General features: G+C 39.5%; 1 protein-coding gene across 2 annotated transcripts in view; it reads right to left on the bottom strand.

Moving 5' to 3' along the window:
* itga8 (integrin, alpha 8) overlaps nt 1–15,391 on the bottom strand; it is a 277,443-nt gene that overhangs the window by 227,641 nt on the left and 34,411 nt on the right. For both annotated transcript variants that reach the window (XM_063044126.1, XM_063044127.1), the window contains exon 7: nt 10,589–10,714. In XM_063044126.1, coding sequence (XP_062900196.1) covers nt 10,589–10,714 — 126 coding nt within the window. The remainder of the gene's footprint in view (nt 1–10,588; nt 10,715–15,391) is intronic.

Here is a 15,391-nt window from a genome sequence, read left to right as displayed (position 1 = left end):
TGCAACCTACAATAACCCTCAACACTATCCACAACTCCACCAACTTTCTTGCCTCTACCACCATCCCTGGCCGTGCGTTGCATGCCTTACCACTTCGTGTAGAATATCTACTTCGGACATCCTCTTATACATTCCTCCAATTACTGTATAATTATGCCTTCTCATATTAGCCACTGTTACCCTGGGGGAGAAAAAGCAGTGGCTGCCCACTCTATCTATGGCTCTTATCGTCTTATACACATCTATCAAATCACTTCTCTTCCCCCTTCATTCCAAAGAGAAAAGACTAATTTCCTCAAACTTCTCTCAAGCTCTCTAATCTAAGCAGCATCCTGGTAAATCTCCTCTGCACTTTCTCTAAAGTTTCCATATCTTTCCTAAAATTAAGCAACCAGAACCAAACACAATACTTACTTATTTAGAGGTACAGCCCAGAATAGCCTTTTCACGCCACGTTGCCCAGCAGCCCCCGACAATCCCGATTTAACCCTATCCCAATCATGGGACAATTTACAATGATCAATTAACTTGCCCAGTGGACTGTGGGAAGAAACTGGAGCACTCGGGGAAAAGCCAGGGATTCCTTGGGTAGGACGTACAAACTCCTTACAGAGGACACTGGGATTGAACTCTGAATCTGATGCCCTGAGCTGTAATAGCATTGCGTCAATTGCTACGCTACAATACTCCAAGGATGGTCTAACTAGAGCGTTATGGAGCTGCAACATTACTTCACAGCTCTTGAACACAATCCCCTGATTAATGAAGGCCAATAAACCATACGTCTTCTTAATCACCCAGTTAACTTGAGGGACCTAATGACTTGAACCCAAAGATGTTTCTATTCATCCACACTGCTACGAATCCCACTACTGACCTTGCTTTCAGTACGAATCCCGCTGCTGGCCTTGCTTTCAGTACGAATCTCGCTGCTGGCCTTGCTTTCCACCTTCAGGTTTGACCTTCCAAAGTGTATCACTTCAGACTTATCTGGATTGAAACCATTTGCCATTTCTTAGCCCTGCTCTGCATCCTAGCAACGTCCCATTGTAATGTACAGCAACCTTCTCCGCCATCCATAATGCCACTCTCTGTGTAATCTGCAAATTCACTAATACAACCTCCCACTTCCTCATCCAAGTCATTTATAAAAATCAGAAAGGGCAGGGTCCCCAGAATAGATCCCTGTGGAACATCACTTCTCCAAGTATAGTACTAATAAAGGCCATCACACCATACTCCTTTTTCTCTCGATCAACTTGCTTGCATGGCAACTTCAAGGGATCTGTGGACATGAACCTCATGATCCCTCTGTTCTTCCATACTGCCAAATTAAATCCTGCCATTAACCAGTTTTCTGTTTTCAAATTCAACCTTCCAAAATGAATCACTTCACATTTTTCTAGGTTGACCACCATCTGCCAATCTCAGCATCTTGTCAATATCCTGCTGCAAGGTACAACCCTTCACACTATCCATAACTCCACCAACTTTCCTGTCACCTGAAAACTTACTAATCCTCCCTTCCGCTCCCTCATCCAAGTAATTTATAATGATCACAAGAAAAGGCACCAGAACAGAATTCTGCAGAATACTACTGGTCACCAACCTCAAGGCCAAACACACTCCAACTATTAACACCCTCTGCCTTCTGTGGGCAAGCTAATTCTGAATTCACACAGCCAAGTTGCCCGAGATCCCATGCCTCGTGACTTTTTGAATGAAACTACTACCTTACTGAGCGCCTTACTGTAACTCGTATACATCAATACATCCATTTTCATCAATTTGTTTTGTCACTTCCTCAGAAAATTCAATTAGAATTGTGAGGCATGACCTGCCCCTCAGACCATGCTGACTGTCCTTATACAGACTATGCTTCTCCATATGCTCATAAATCCTGTTTGTAAGAATCCTCTCTGATAGCTCGTCTTCCACTCGTCTAAAATTCCTAGGATTATCTTTATTCCCTTCCATGAACATAGGAATAACATTTGCTACCTTCCAATCCTCAGGTACTACTCCTATGAACAATGAGGATGCAAAAATCATTGCTAAAGGTGCAGTGGTCTCTTCCCTTTCTTCCCACAGTATCCTGGGGCATATCCTGTCCAGCCCAGAGACTTGTGCATCCAAATGTTTTTCATAATTCCAGCACATCTTCTTTCTTAACATTGACATGTTTCAGCATTTTAGCCTGTTTTACACTGTCTTCACATTCAAGGTCCATCTCACTGATGAATACTGAAGCAAAGTATTCATTAAGGACCTCCCCTACCCTTTCCTACTCCAGGCACACGTTTCCTGATTGGACCTACCCTTACTCTAAACATCCTCCTGTTCTTCATGTATGTGTAGTACACCTTGTGGTTTTCTTTAATCCTACTCACCAAGGCTTTCTCATGTTTCCTTCACTCTTTCAGACCTACTCCCTTTCTCCTACCTATGCCATTGGTACCAACGTATACCATGACTTCTGGCTGCTCACTCTCCCCTTAAGATTGCTGCAGACCTGATCCCTGACCCTAGCACCTGGGAGGCAAGGTGCTATACTAAAGTCTCTTACAAACCCCAAATTTCTATTGAATCTCTTCTCCTCCTCCTCGTCGCCACCTTCGTTCAGAGCTATAGAATCAGAATCAGTGACAGAGACCTGGTCACTGTGGTTCTCCCCTATAGGTCATTCCACTCCCCATCTCAAGTTTGTTTGTTATTGAGGGGGAATGGCCACAGGAGTACTCTGCGCTGTCTGCCTATGCCTTTTTCCCCAACCGTGACTGTTATCCAGCTTCAGTACCTGCCTTTTGCAACACAGGTACATCTGCCTCCCTGTAGCTCCTATCGCCTTTTTATTCTCCCGTCTCCGGAAGAGCTACATGATAATACTAACCTTTTCTAGTTTTATAAGCAGGAGGAGATAAATGTCTAGACCTGCTTTCAGACCTGCAGACAAAAATGGGTTTCAATGTATATTATTAGAAACTTTGGGTCTAAGGGAAAAGACAGAACATGAAATCACAGTCAATTTTAATACAACCTTTCCAAATAAAAGGCAACCCCAATTTTGTTCTCCAGTTGTAGCATAATCAATACCTAATCCAATGTTCGATACAGTATATGTCCCCAATAACTAAAATCCACTTACTCCATGTGATATTACGTTATTTCAAAAGTTATGCAGCTGTATAGGAAGAACTGTGAAATACAAACAAAATACAAATGGAATTCAAAAGAGAGAATCTGGAAACATTCTTTTGACAATTCCATTTCACAGACTGTAGAGGAGAATTCCTACAGGAGAAAGAGGCTGTTCATTTGAATCAAAACTGTGGGACTGAATTCCTTCAGACCATATTACAGTGCATTCCAGAATGCAACATCTCTTGTTCTTTTCTCAATCCATTTCCTCTAGTTACTGATCTTTCTGCATGATTTTTGTAGCTGAGATTTTCTTTTGTCCTGTCCTGACAAATTTCTGAATTATTGCCCCTACTTTATTATAAAGAAAATGTACACTGTGAAGAGGTAAGGGACGTAATAATGAAGCTCCATGAAATCCTTACTTCCAGTCACTAATATTCTCATCAACTATTACCCTTTTTTGGGCCCACATTGCCAAATTTTAACACAACTTTCTGCCTTCCTATAGGCTTTTACTCTCTAGATTAATCTACAATGTTGGATTTCATCATACATCTCATTAAAATCCAAAATCTATATTAAATGCTTCAAACTCTGTAAAGTTTCAAAAAATAAAGTTGCATCATCAGACAACTCATCTCCTAAATCCTAGACTTTGGATTCAACACCTTCCTCTGCAACTGGATCCTTGACTTCCTGACCAACAGTCCCCAATCAGTAGGGATAGGCAGCAATATTTCCGCCATGATTCTTCTCAACACTGGTTCCCTACAAGGCCGTGGCCATGAAGGAACTAAACCATGAAAAAGACATCTAACTAGAATGAGCCTAGGACAGTGGAAGCAAACAAACCAAATGTATTTATTCTTGCCACGTGCTGGAAGCAACGGAGGCTGGCATTTTGCAAACTGTTTTGTGAACTAGTTTTGTTCGGCGATAATTGCATTGAAACAATTACAAAGACACAATGAGACCCATGCCGATAATTTGTTAAACTAGACGTCATTTCCAAATAAGAACTTCTTTGTGATATGTCCTTTGGTAAGCTAGAAGATGCCGGCTATATCAGTGACTTGAAGAAACCTGGGCCCAACAACTGGCTGATCTGGTTAAACTGATTTGAACTTGCTTATCTCAGGGGAAACAAATAAAATGCTATGAGGCACGAGTCCTTGCTTGGGAGAAGACCAGTAATGTAATACTGCCTTGGAGCTGAGCCAATGAAAAGCAGATATGCATTACGCAGATCGGCCAGACCAATGAAATCGAAATATAGCATCATATAAACAGCATTAACAAGATAAACATAAATTACAAATTTTACAAATGCAATCAGACCAAAAAATAAATCCATCTTAGTACAAAATGGTCACAATGTTGCTATACTGTAATAGTTAGGGTTTTGTTGGTTAGTTCAAGAACCAAATGGATGAAGGGAAGCAGCTGCTCCTGAACCTGGCGGTGTTGCACTTCAGGTTTCACCGCCTCCTGCCAAAAGGTAATTGCAAAAAGATGACATGGCCAGGATGGTGGAGATCCTTGTCATGACCAAAACTTTTACTTCAATGTCAGGAAAGAAGAGTAGCTGTTATTGACTTCAGGAAGGAGGGTGGTGCCCATGCTCTACTTTACATCAAAAGAGCGGAGGTCTAGAGGGTTGAAAGCTTCAAGTTCCTAAGACAGAACATCACCAATAGCTTGTTCTGGTCCAATTATGTAGATGCTGTAGCTAAGGAAGTCCAACAGGACCTCTACCTCCTCAAGAGGCTAAAGAAATTTGGCATGTTCCATTTGACCCTCACCATTTTTTAAATGGTACACCACAGAAAGCATCCTATCCCAAAGAAACACAGCTTGGTATAACAACTGTTCTGCCTGAGACCACAAGAAACTACATAAAGTTATGGACACAGCTCAGCAATCACAAAAAACTAGCCTCCCCTTCATGAACTCTGTCTGCACTTCTCACCATCTTGGTGAAGCAGCAAACATAATCAAAGATCCTACCCAGTTATATTCTCTCTTCTCCCCCTCCCATCAGGCAGAAGATACAAAAGCCTTAATACACATACCACCAGGCTCAAGGACAACTTCTATTCCACTGTTAATATACTATTAATTGAACAGTTCCCTTCTACAATAATATGGAATTTTGGCTTCAGAGTCTACCTCACCATGGTCTTGCATTTTATTATCTACCTACACTCTACATTCTCTGTAGTTTAATACTTTATCTTTATTTTGTTATTGCTTTTCCCTTGCCCAACCTCAATGTTCTGACATGATGAAATGTACTGTATGGGTGGCATGCAAGACAATTTTTTTAATCTTGGTTCATGTGATAATGATAATAATAATAAACCAAGATCTACCCTTATCAAATCCTTGCTGACTTTTCTTCAGTAACCCATGACCATCTAAATGCCAATTCAGGCTGCCCACCAGAAGAATTTGCCTACTGGTCAGTAATTACTCCATTGTTCCCTTCCTCCTTTGCTATAGAAGATCTCCACATCAGGGACCATTCAGTTCCCTGGCACTCTGCCTGCAGAAGAATGCTACAGCATCTTCTGTGCTCTCTGGGAGACAGGAGTGCACTTTATTTAAGCCTAGCAACTTATCCACTTTAACAGATAACTCAACCCCTTTATATTTCTTTTCCCTCTCTGCTTCTTCATTGTTAGTCTTTGGGAGGATAGGAAAAGAGATTGCTTCTTGAAAAAAAAGAATATAATTGGCTTACCCATGCATTTAGAAGTGGTCTGTTATGACCCATGTTGAAAAGATTTAATGTTATGAGCCATCAGCAAAATGCATTGTTTTATGGTTTAGAAAAGCTGTCTTTCATAAACAGCACTTGGGAAATATTATTTGTAAAACAAATTCAGAACGTGTAACAAAAAACAGGAAATGCCAGAAATACTCAGTATCTAGATTCTAGAAGAATATGTGCAGAGAACTCTGATGAAAGGCCACTGACTCTTTTTCTCTCTCTGCAGATACTACAAGGCTTGCTGCATATTTCCAGCATTCTGTTTTTATTTCAGATTTATAGCACCTGCCATTTTATTGCCTCGTCCACACATGTAGTGAATGCCTTCAGAACACCTTTGGACTCCAAATGATTTTCAACTTGGAAAAAAAGCTAAGTGTAAATCTTTGTAACAAACCTCTTCAGTAGCAGCACATAAACCTTTCCTTAAATTTTTGTCCTTTCCTCTAATCAAATTATTGTAACAAAAAGGCACAGCAGTTACCATACTTAACTAGTTTAATTCAACACTATTTGTAAACGTCAATTCAGAATAAGTACGTTGATCTAATTCAATTGAACAAGCAACAGCTGTGTCTGCTTAGCTGCATTGAGGCCAGTCAATTTGCTGTGTAAATATAAAAGCTGCTCTCCTTTGAATGTATTACTTTCTAAGTGCAGATCATTTTAATGTTATGTTCCTTTGATTTAATTGCTAGCAGATTGGACATCTGGCAGCCAATAATATTTTGTATCCTACATCATAAGTTTCACACAGCAAATCATGACATTCCTTTGCCTAGTTTATTTAATTTCGCAATCACTTTGTAGCATCTACTTTAGTGCTGGTAGTGACTGATTCTCCCAAACTGAAGCAACACAATCGGAAGTCCATACAATCAAATCAATTGCTCTTTCTTTCAAAAACAATGACTAAAGGAGATGGTTTTTGTATTTGTATCCATTTCATTAGAAAGTATTTGACAAAATCCTGTACAGAGGCAAAGTAATAATAAAAGCTCAAAGAATCAAAGCCCCCGTGCAGGACCTCACTCTACAACAGAAAAGCAATACAATTTATGAATATGTATAGTTAATCTAAAGTTGTTGTGACTAATCTAACTGTTATCTCTTGTATAAGTATTCAATAGATTAATAACCCTGCCAAAAGATAGCTTAAGTAGGTTATTTAGGTAATGTACTAAGATCAGCACTGGGAAAGGACAATGATATTCAATATTGTATTGATTTTATATAATTTATTGCATAAAAAGTAGAAACTTTAAGAAGGAGTTCTGAAAAATTCCTGCCACGTGACTATTGAAGCATTGAATTCCCTGGATCTAACAGTCATCAACTTTCTCTCTGTTACATAAAAAAAATGTCAGTATACCGATCAAGATGTACAATGCATTAATTTTAGATCAGCAATATTGACAATAGGCTATCTCCCAACTCACAGAGGAGAGACTATGTAGCATTGACAAACATTTAAATATACTCAAACACTACTTAAAAGTAAAAATGCTATTAAAATAATACTTAATCTTTTTTTTAAAGTTAAAATGCATAGGTAGTCTGATCTCATAGAGGTATATAAGATCATGAGTGGCACAAAAAAGATGAAGCTAAGCAGTCTTTATCATAAGAATGGAGTGGAGGGTCTAAAATAAAAAAGAGGGTGTAGTTTTAAGATCAGAGGCAAGAGATTTGTAAGGGACATTTGGGGCAGTTTCTTCACACAAAGGGTGATGCGTATTTGGAATGAGCTGCCAGAAATATTCAGTGAGGTGAACAGATTAGCAACATTCAAAAGCCATCTGGATAAGTACATGGATAGGAGGTTTTGAAAAGTATGGGCCAAACACAGATCAGCTGGGCCAAGGGGCCTGTTTCCACCTTGTATGATCTATGACTAACTGAAAGGCCAGAAGCATATACATTTAAATAATTAACCACAGTTACCTTAACTAAATCAAATAAAAAAGACATTCAGCCATTTTCCCCACTGAGTTCAACATCCCACTGAACTTTCACCAGATCAGCAGCAGATTTCACAGTCTATGTGATTGGAAAACATAGGACACCTGCTGTGTAGCATAGGTATGCCTGGAATAGGCATGGTAGGCAGAAAGCTGGCCTGCAGCTAATTCAGTGGGGGAAAAGGGCAGATGCAAACAAAACTGACTCTTAAGTGTACTGTAATTGATGTTGATTCATGAAACTACCAATTAAGTATACCTACATTTTTTGGTGACTGAAACTATAAATTCCTCCGTTCTTCAGGTGGATGTTTGAAAGCAAAGGACGGTACCATTATCATGGAAAAAGATGAGGTTATGAACAGATGGACTGAGTATATTCAGGAATTTATTGAAGACGATCAAGACAAAAAAAACCAGAAATTCAGAAGAAAATTGAAGATCCAAGTATTTTAAAATCTGAAGTTCGTGATGCAATAAATAAGATGAAGAAAGGAAAGGCAGCAGGACCTGATGAATTAGTAATAGAACAAATTATCGCCTTTGAAGATTATGGAATTGAAAAACTTACTGATTTAATCAATGATATTTATGAGACTGAAACAATACCAGAAGAAATGAAAAAAAAATCAGTATTTATCATTCTTCCTAAGAAACCTGGAGCAATAGAATGTGAATTACATAGGACCATAAATCATATCACTAAGATACTTCTAAGAATTTTGATGACAAGAGCTAAAAGTAAGATACAAGCTGAAATAGGTAAAGAACAATGTGGTTTTGTAAAAGAGAAAGGTACAAGAAACGCAATATTGATGTTAAGGATACTACCAGAATAAGCTATTCAAATGCAAAAAGATTTGTTTGTTTGTTTTATCGACTACACAAAAGCATTTGATAAAGTGAAGCACAATAAGTTATTCAAAATATTATAGGGAACTCTAAATCTAGATTTGAAAGACCTCTGCCTAATCAGAAATCTGTACTGGGAACAAACTGCTGCTGTAAGAACAGATGGAGAAGTGAGTCAGTTTACAAAAATCAGGAAAGGCATTAGACAAGGGTGTGTTTTCTTCCCTGATTTATTTAATGTGTACAGTGAAACAATAATACAAAAAAAAGACATCTTGGGAATCAAAGTTGGCAGTGAAAACATCAATAATTTTAGATATGCAGATGACACTGTTAATTGCAAGTACGGAGGAAGAACTACAAAACTTAATTGATATAGTTGTTGAAGAAAGTGCAAAAATGGATTTATTTATTTATCTATCAATTGCAAAAAGACAGAATGTATGGTGATATCCAAAAAGAAGGAGAATCCTATCTGCAGGCTGAGAATAAACGGAGAAGACATAAAACAAGTACAGAACTTTTGTTATTTCGGAAGCTGGGTGACATCAGATGGCAGGTGCGACATGGACATCAAAAGAAGAACAGGGATGGCAAAAAACACCTTTACGAGAATAAAGAGTATACTGACCAGCACTAAACAAGGCATGACAACCTGCCTCAGAGCACTGAAATGTTACATTTATCCAGTTATGTTATATGGCTCAGAATGTTGGGCAATATCTAGTAACATGAGGAAACAAATTGAAGCAGCAGAGATGTGAATTCTGAGGAGGATGCAAAGAATATCATGGCTGAAACAAATATCTAACGAGGATGTCATGAACAGAACAAACACAAAAAGAGAAATAATGTGTGAGATCATAAAAAGGCAATGTAACTTCATTGGACATGTGATTAGGAAAGAGGAGTTAGAATGCACGGTAATTATGGGAAGGATTGAAGGGAAGAAAGAAAAAGGAAGGCAAAGACAAATGATGATGGAGACAGCAGCCAGAGAACTGGAAATAAATACCAATGAATTGATCCACTTGACCCGAAACAGGAGTGTGTGGGCCATGGCAGTCAAAGCTCAAACTGGGCATGGCACCTGATGATGATAATGATGAACTATAAATTGGTATAAAAGTATTCACAATGAAAGACAATTAAAACATTCCATCAATTGTTAATCTGTGGCAAACTAACAGAAGTCAGTGTGGTACTGCAGGTCTTCCCCTGACTTAAGGCACCATATACATACAGATGGGTGAGTGCTTGGGTGTCCAACAGGATGGATGGGGATGGAGTTTCTGGCTGCAAGCAAACTTCACCTGGGTGGTAACGAGGCAATTCTGTGTGCCTTAATCACCCCTCCTCCTATCCCCTGCCCCAGGCTGCAATGATCAGGGTTTGGTTCAGGTCAATCAGAACCAGGAGGGCTGAGCAGGCTGGAAACCACTCTTCTCATGCCTACTCACTCTTCTGTCATAGCTGCTTCTGTGATCCTCTCCCAGTCATTGTTTTTAGTCAATTCGGATTTGCAGGCAGTTCAGCTACGAACAATTTGCGGGAACCGAATCCTGCCATAACTGAGGACTATCTCTAGTAAAGTAGATACATCAGAATAAAGATTTTGAACTTTTCTGCTGAATGATGAGTGATTATCTAAAGCCCAAACTAAATGTCCTAAATGTGATAGATCTGTTGCTGCATACGTTAAAATGTGGTGACCAACCAAACGGTGCTTTAAGGGTTAATAAGCTTTTTTCTGAGTTACTATCTGGCAACATAATTGGTGCAGTTATCCATCCTGATAATATCAACAAGTGTTTGAATGTAGTTATTGTTAGTTTATATGAAGTGCCTAAACGAGTCTCACCTAAGTAGTTGTCATCGTAATCAGCCAGAGCCACTCCAGTCTGGCGTTCCCCGTTCACTCTTCGGAGCAAGCTTCTATAGTCACTTCCATTTAAAACTTCAACTATATCTGCAGTAATCACCTGACCTGTGTCCAAAATATTAAAAAAGTATGAATGAAGCAAAAAAGGTACTTAACTCACCTCATATCACAATTAACTATACCTCAATATTTCCAAAAATATAAGAAGCAAGAACCCCCACAATTTACATGATAATGCAGCCTGATTCATGAGTTTATTATGTAACTACTGAACTGTGAAGAAAAATTCAACGTAAAAGCTTTTATTCATATTTCCAGATGAAGTAGAATACAGTATCTATTATGAATCTAGAAAAAAATAAACTGTGTAATCTTCATTTATATTTATACTATAAATACTCAAATATGCAATCCTCAAATAACTCTCACAATTTACCATTGAAACAAAGATGTAAACAATCCCAATTACCCTTAAGGATTCAGTGGGTCTCAAACACTAACCATGGACCACAAAATACAGCCAAGTTGAAGTCCAAAACAAAATGGCCTTTTGAAATGCATTCTATCGTACAGAAGAGTTCTCTGAGTCCCAATGATTATATATTTGTGGTCACTTGCTAATTTAGTATAACATGAAAATTTTAAGTTTATTGCAATCACCAGTGATTTGTTGATTTTAACATAATGCTTCTATAACTTTTTATTTTCAAGGAACATTTATACTGTTACAATTTTAAGTAAAAGAATTTTTTCATTTAATGTATCAGATTTTGCAGCACAAAATATTATATAATGGGAATGGAGACAGTAAAAGTTTACAGCAGAAGTTTCCATTGTGTTTGTTCATATAATACAGGTAACACCAATCAGTTTGTTGGTTTGCAATTTGACAATCTCACGATAGACCACTTTCCCAGAGTAACATGAAAGAGAATGTGCAAGGACATAGTATTCAATATGAGAAACTTTTTTTTTGATTTCTAAAGTAATTACACATTTCTACTTCTCCACGAATGTTATTTTAATTTGGGATTTTTCTTTCAACCAGGGCATCATCTGAGCATTTATTCATGCTTCATCTATGGTCAGCAGCAAACTTACAATTCCCTGCTGTTAAACTGCCCTGTGCTTTTCTGATTATCATTGTAATGCATTTAAATGTGTGATATGTGTCTGACACTCAATGCAATTAGATAGCCGAATAAATCAATTCCACATATTCTAGCAGCTCTCCGAGTCCCTTCACATTAGTTCCTATGTAATCTACACTGTCAGTTTCAAGTAAGGATCACGTGTGTTAGCAAGATTTATAAAGAGCCATTTAATCATTATTTATTTATTTCTATACAGTGCGTAAAAGGCCCTTCTAGCCCTTCACGGCCAAGCCAACCAACAATCCCTTAAATTTAGTCCAAGCCTAATCACAGGACAGTTTCCAGTGACCAATTAACCTATGAACCAGTACGTCTTTGGATAGTGGGAGAAAACCCAGAGGAAATCCACGCCGTCATGGGGAGAATGTACAAACTCCTGACAGGCAGCAGTGGGAATTGAACCCAGGTCGCCTGTACTGTGAAGCGTTGCCATACCGTGCTGCCATACCACCCCAATATAGTTTGAAGAGTTAGACTGGAAGTCTGTGATCATTTAGTATAACTCTGACCTTACTTAAGGATCGATTTAAACATTGCTTTGTAAGAAACAATGGTAGGAGGAGAGAGAGCAGCGCGCCACGTGTGTGCAGTGCTCCGGTGAAAAATGATATCGTATCCGTTAAATAGGGGCCGTGGACAATTCTGATTTGATGGAGACAGACGTGAAAGCACAGAGGAACATCTGGAGAAATATCTGAAATGCCAGTTCACTGCTGTTGTTACTGCGCGGTCGGGAATCTTCCGGAGGGAAGGCCTCAAAATCCCCGGCTTTGCCTGCTGTTGGCGACCGAGATTGAGGTTGAATCCTTCGGACAGAGATGGCGCTCAGTACTCGGTGTCGGAGAGCTGATCGGAGGCTCGAAGTTTTCGGATGACTCAGAGTCGGACTGTGGTCGGGCATGGCAGGGAGAGTTTTTCTTCCTTCTCCCGTCTGCGTGAGATGTGGGACATCTGAGAGACTTTGAACTTTTTACTGTGCTCATGGACTTCTTCATCAAGTTATGGTATTGTTGCACTGTTGTAACTATATGTTATAATTATGTGGTTTTGTTAGTTTTTTTCAGTCTTGGTCTGTCCTGTGTTTTGTGATATCACACCAGAGGAATAGTATATCATTTCTTAATGCATGCATTACTAAATGACAATAAAAGAGGACTGCGTGTCTTCATAATCTAATCTAATCAGATAAGTACCACAGGAGAAATAGTGACATGGTGCAGAATAGTTCTCAGACAGAACACTGTGTGAATTAAATGTGGAAAGTGAGCAAAATGTCCATTTGATTACATTGGGAAAATTGGGAGGTTTGCTGCCTACAATCTTTCAGTTCTACACTGAATGCACAGACTTTGCTTTTACAGGAAATAATATTAAGGAAATGGATGGTGAGACAGTGCCTGCACAAACGGGAGTATATTACAAATCTGTCCCCCTAACTGAAATGGATTTTAAAATAAATTTGAATCAGGTTTAATATCTCTGGCATATATCATGAAATGTGTTGTTTTGTGGTGGTAGAACACATAATAATAAAAAGCATAAATTGATGCTGGTGAGGCTGGTGCCCAGCATGGAGTTGGTTAGCTTGCAGCATTCTGCAGCTTTTTTTCATCCTGTGCAAAGATCCCTCCATAAGAGCTGATGATGCAACCAGTTAAAATGCTCTCCATAATACACCTGGAGAAATTTGCTAGGGTCTTTGGGGACTTACCAAGTCACTTCAAGCTCCTAATAAATTATAGCCATTGTCATGCCTTCTTTGTAATTGCATCAGAATAGAACCTCAGAGACGTTAACACCCAGGAACTTGAGCCTACTCACCATTTCTACTGCTGACCCCTCAATGAGGAATGACGTGTGTTCCCCTCGACTTCCCCTTAGTCCACAATTAATTCCTTGGGTCTGACTAAGGTTGCCAACTGTCCCGTATATGCCAGGGCATCCCGTATATTGGGCTAAATTGGTTTGTCCCGTACAGGACCGCCCTTGTCCCAAATTTCCCCCACTAAGGTAGAGCATTCCTATGAAACCATTCGTAAGCGTCGTATCGTCGGCAAATTTATAGATGGCATTTGGGCCATCAATAAATTATACTATATCATTACACTGCATTAGATACCTTTTGGTAAAGTAGTATGAATGTTAAGGCTTACTTTACAATCCTAAACCATCGCACATTTTGGAGAGCTGCACATTTGCAATTACGGATCAGAAGTTACTCAAGCCTGCCTGTTGGTCTCACCACCTGCAACCCTGGTATTTTATTAGATGTGGAATGCAAAATTCCAATATCAATGAAGTTGGAACGGATAAATGAAAAAGAATATCATTCAATGAAAGGTATCGATGTAGCAGCAGCTTATTACCATAGAGAAATAGAAACTGGAGTTCGAAAGTAAAATCTGAATCAGGTCAATAAGGGTGACAGAAATTATTATTATGTATCTGAACTTCATCAATTTCCACTTCCATGGCCTTACACTCATATCTGGAGCATCTGAATAGTATAGGTACCTACATTAGAATATTGTGACTTGATTACAGCTCTGCTTTCAAGGCCATAATTCCAAGGAAAATCATCAACAAACTCTGGACCCTAAAGAGTCAACACCTCCCTCTGTAACTAAATCATCGACTTCCTGACCAACAGATCACAATCAGTAAGATTAGGCAGCAACACCTCTGCCACAATTATTCTAAACCTGGTGCTGCCTAAGTTTGTGTCCTCTGTCCCATACTCTACTCTCTGCAGATTCACAACTGCGTGGGCAGATTCTGCCCTAACTCTATCTACCAGTTGACAGATGATACCGCTATAGTGGGCCGTATGAGTCCGAGAACAGGAAGCAGAGAGGAAGCTTAGTAACACGGTGTCATGACAAGGGCCTTTCCCTCAAGGTCAGCAAAACAAAAGAGCTGGTCATTGACTTCAGGAAGGGGGGCAATGCACAGGGTCCTGTTTACATCAGTAGTGCTGCTGGGGGTGGGGGGGGGGAGGAGCATTTGAGAGATTCAGGTTCCAAGCAGTGAACATCACCAACAGCCTGTCCTGAACCAACCACGTAGTCTCCATGCCAAGAGAGCTCATCAATGCCTCTACTCCCTCAGACGGATAAAGACGTGCCCGTCAATCCTTACTGACTTTCATTGAGGTACCACAGAAAGCATCCTACCTGGATGCATCATGGCCTGGTACAGCAACTGGTCGATCTGTGGCAGCCAGCACCGCGGAAAGATGTGGACTCAGCTCAGCACCTCATGGAAAGCAGCCTCCCCTCCACGGGCTCTGCCTATACATCTTGCTACGTCAGTAAAGCAACCAACATAATCAGCAACTCATCCACTCCAGACACTTCCACTTCTCCCTCTCCCATCGGGCAGAACATGCAAAAGCATGTACCTAGACTTAAGGACAGTTTCTGCCCCACTGTTATAAGACTACTGAATGGTTCCCTTGTACAAAATGGACCCTTATCCTTACAATCTAATTTCTTGCAGCTTATTGTCTACCTGCACTGCACTTTTCCAGTGGCTGATACACTTTATTCTGCATTCTGTTATTGTTTTACCAACAAGCCCATTTAAAGATCACTGTGTTTAATTGCCAGAACAGTTACTAACCCTAACT

Source organism: Mobula hypostoma, chromosome 3 (assembly GCF_963921235.1).
Source record: "Mobula hypostoma chromosome 3, sMobHyp1.1, whole genome shotgun sequence".
NCBI classification, from domain to species: Eukaryota; Metazoa; Chordata; class Chondrichthyes; order Myliobatiformes; family Myliobatidae; genus Mobula; species Mobula hypostoma.
This window is presented reverse-complemented; position numbering and strand designations above follow the sequence as displayed.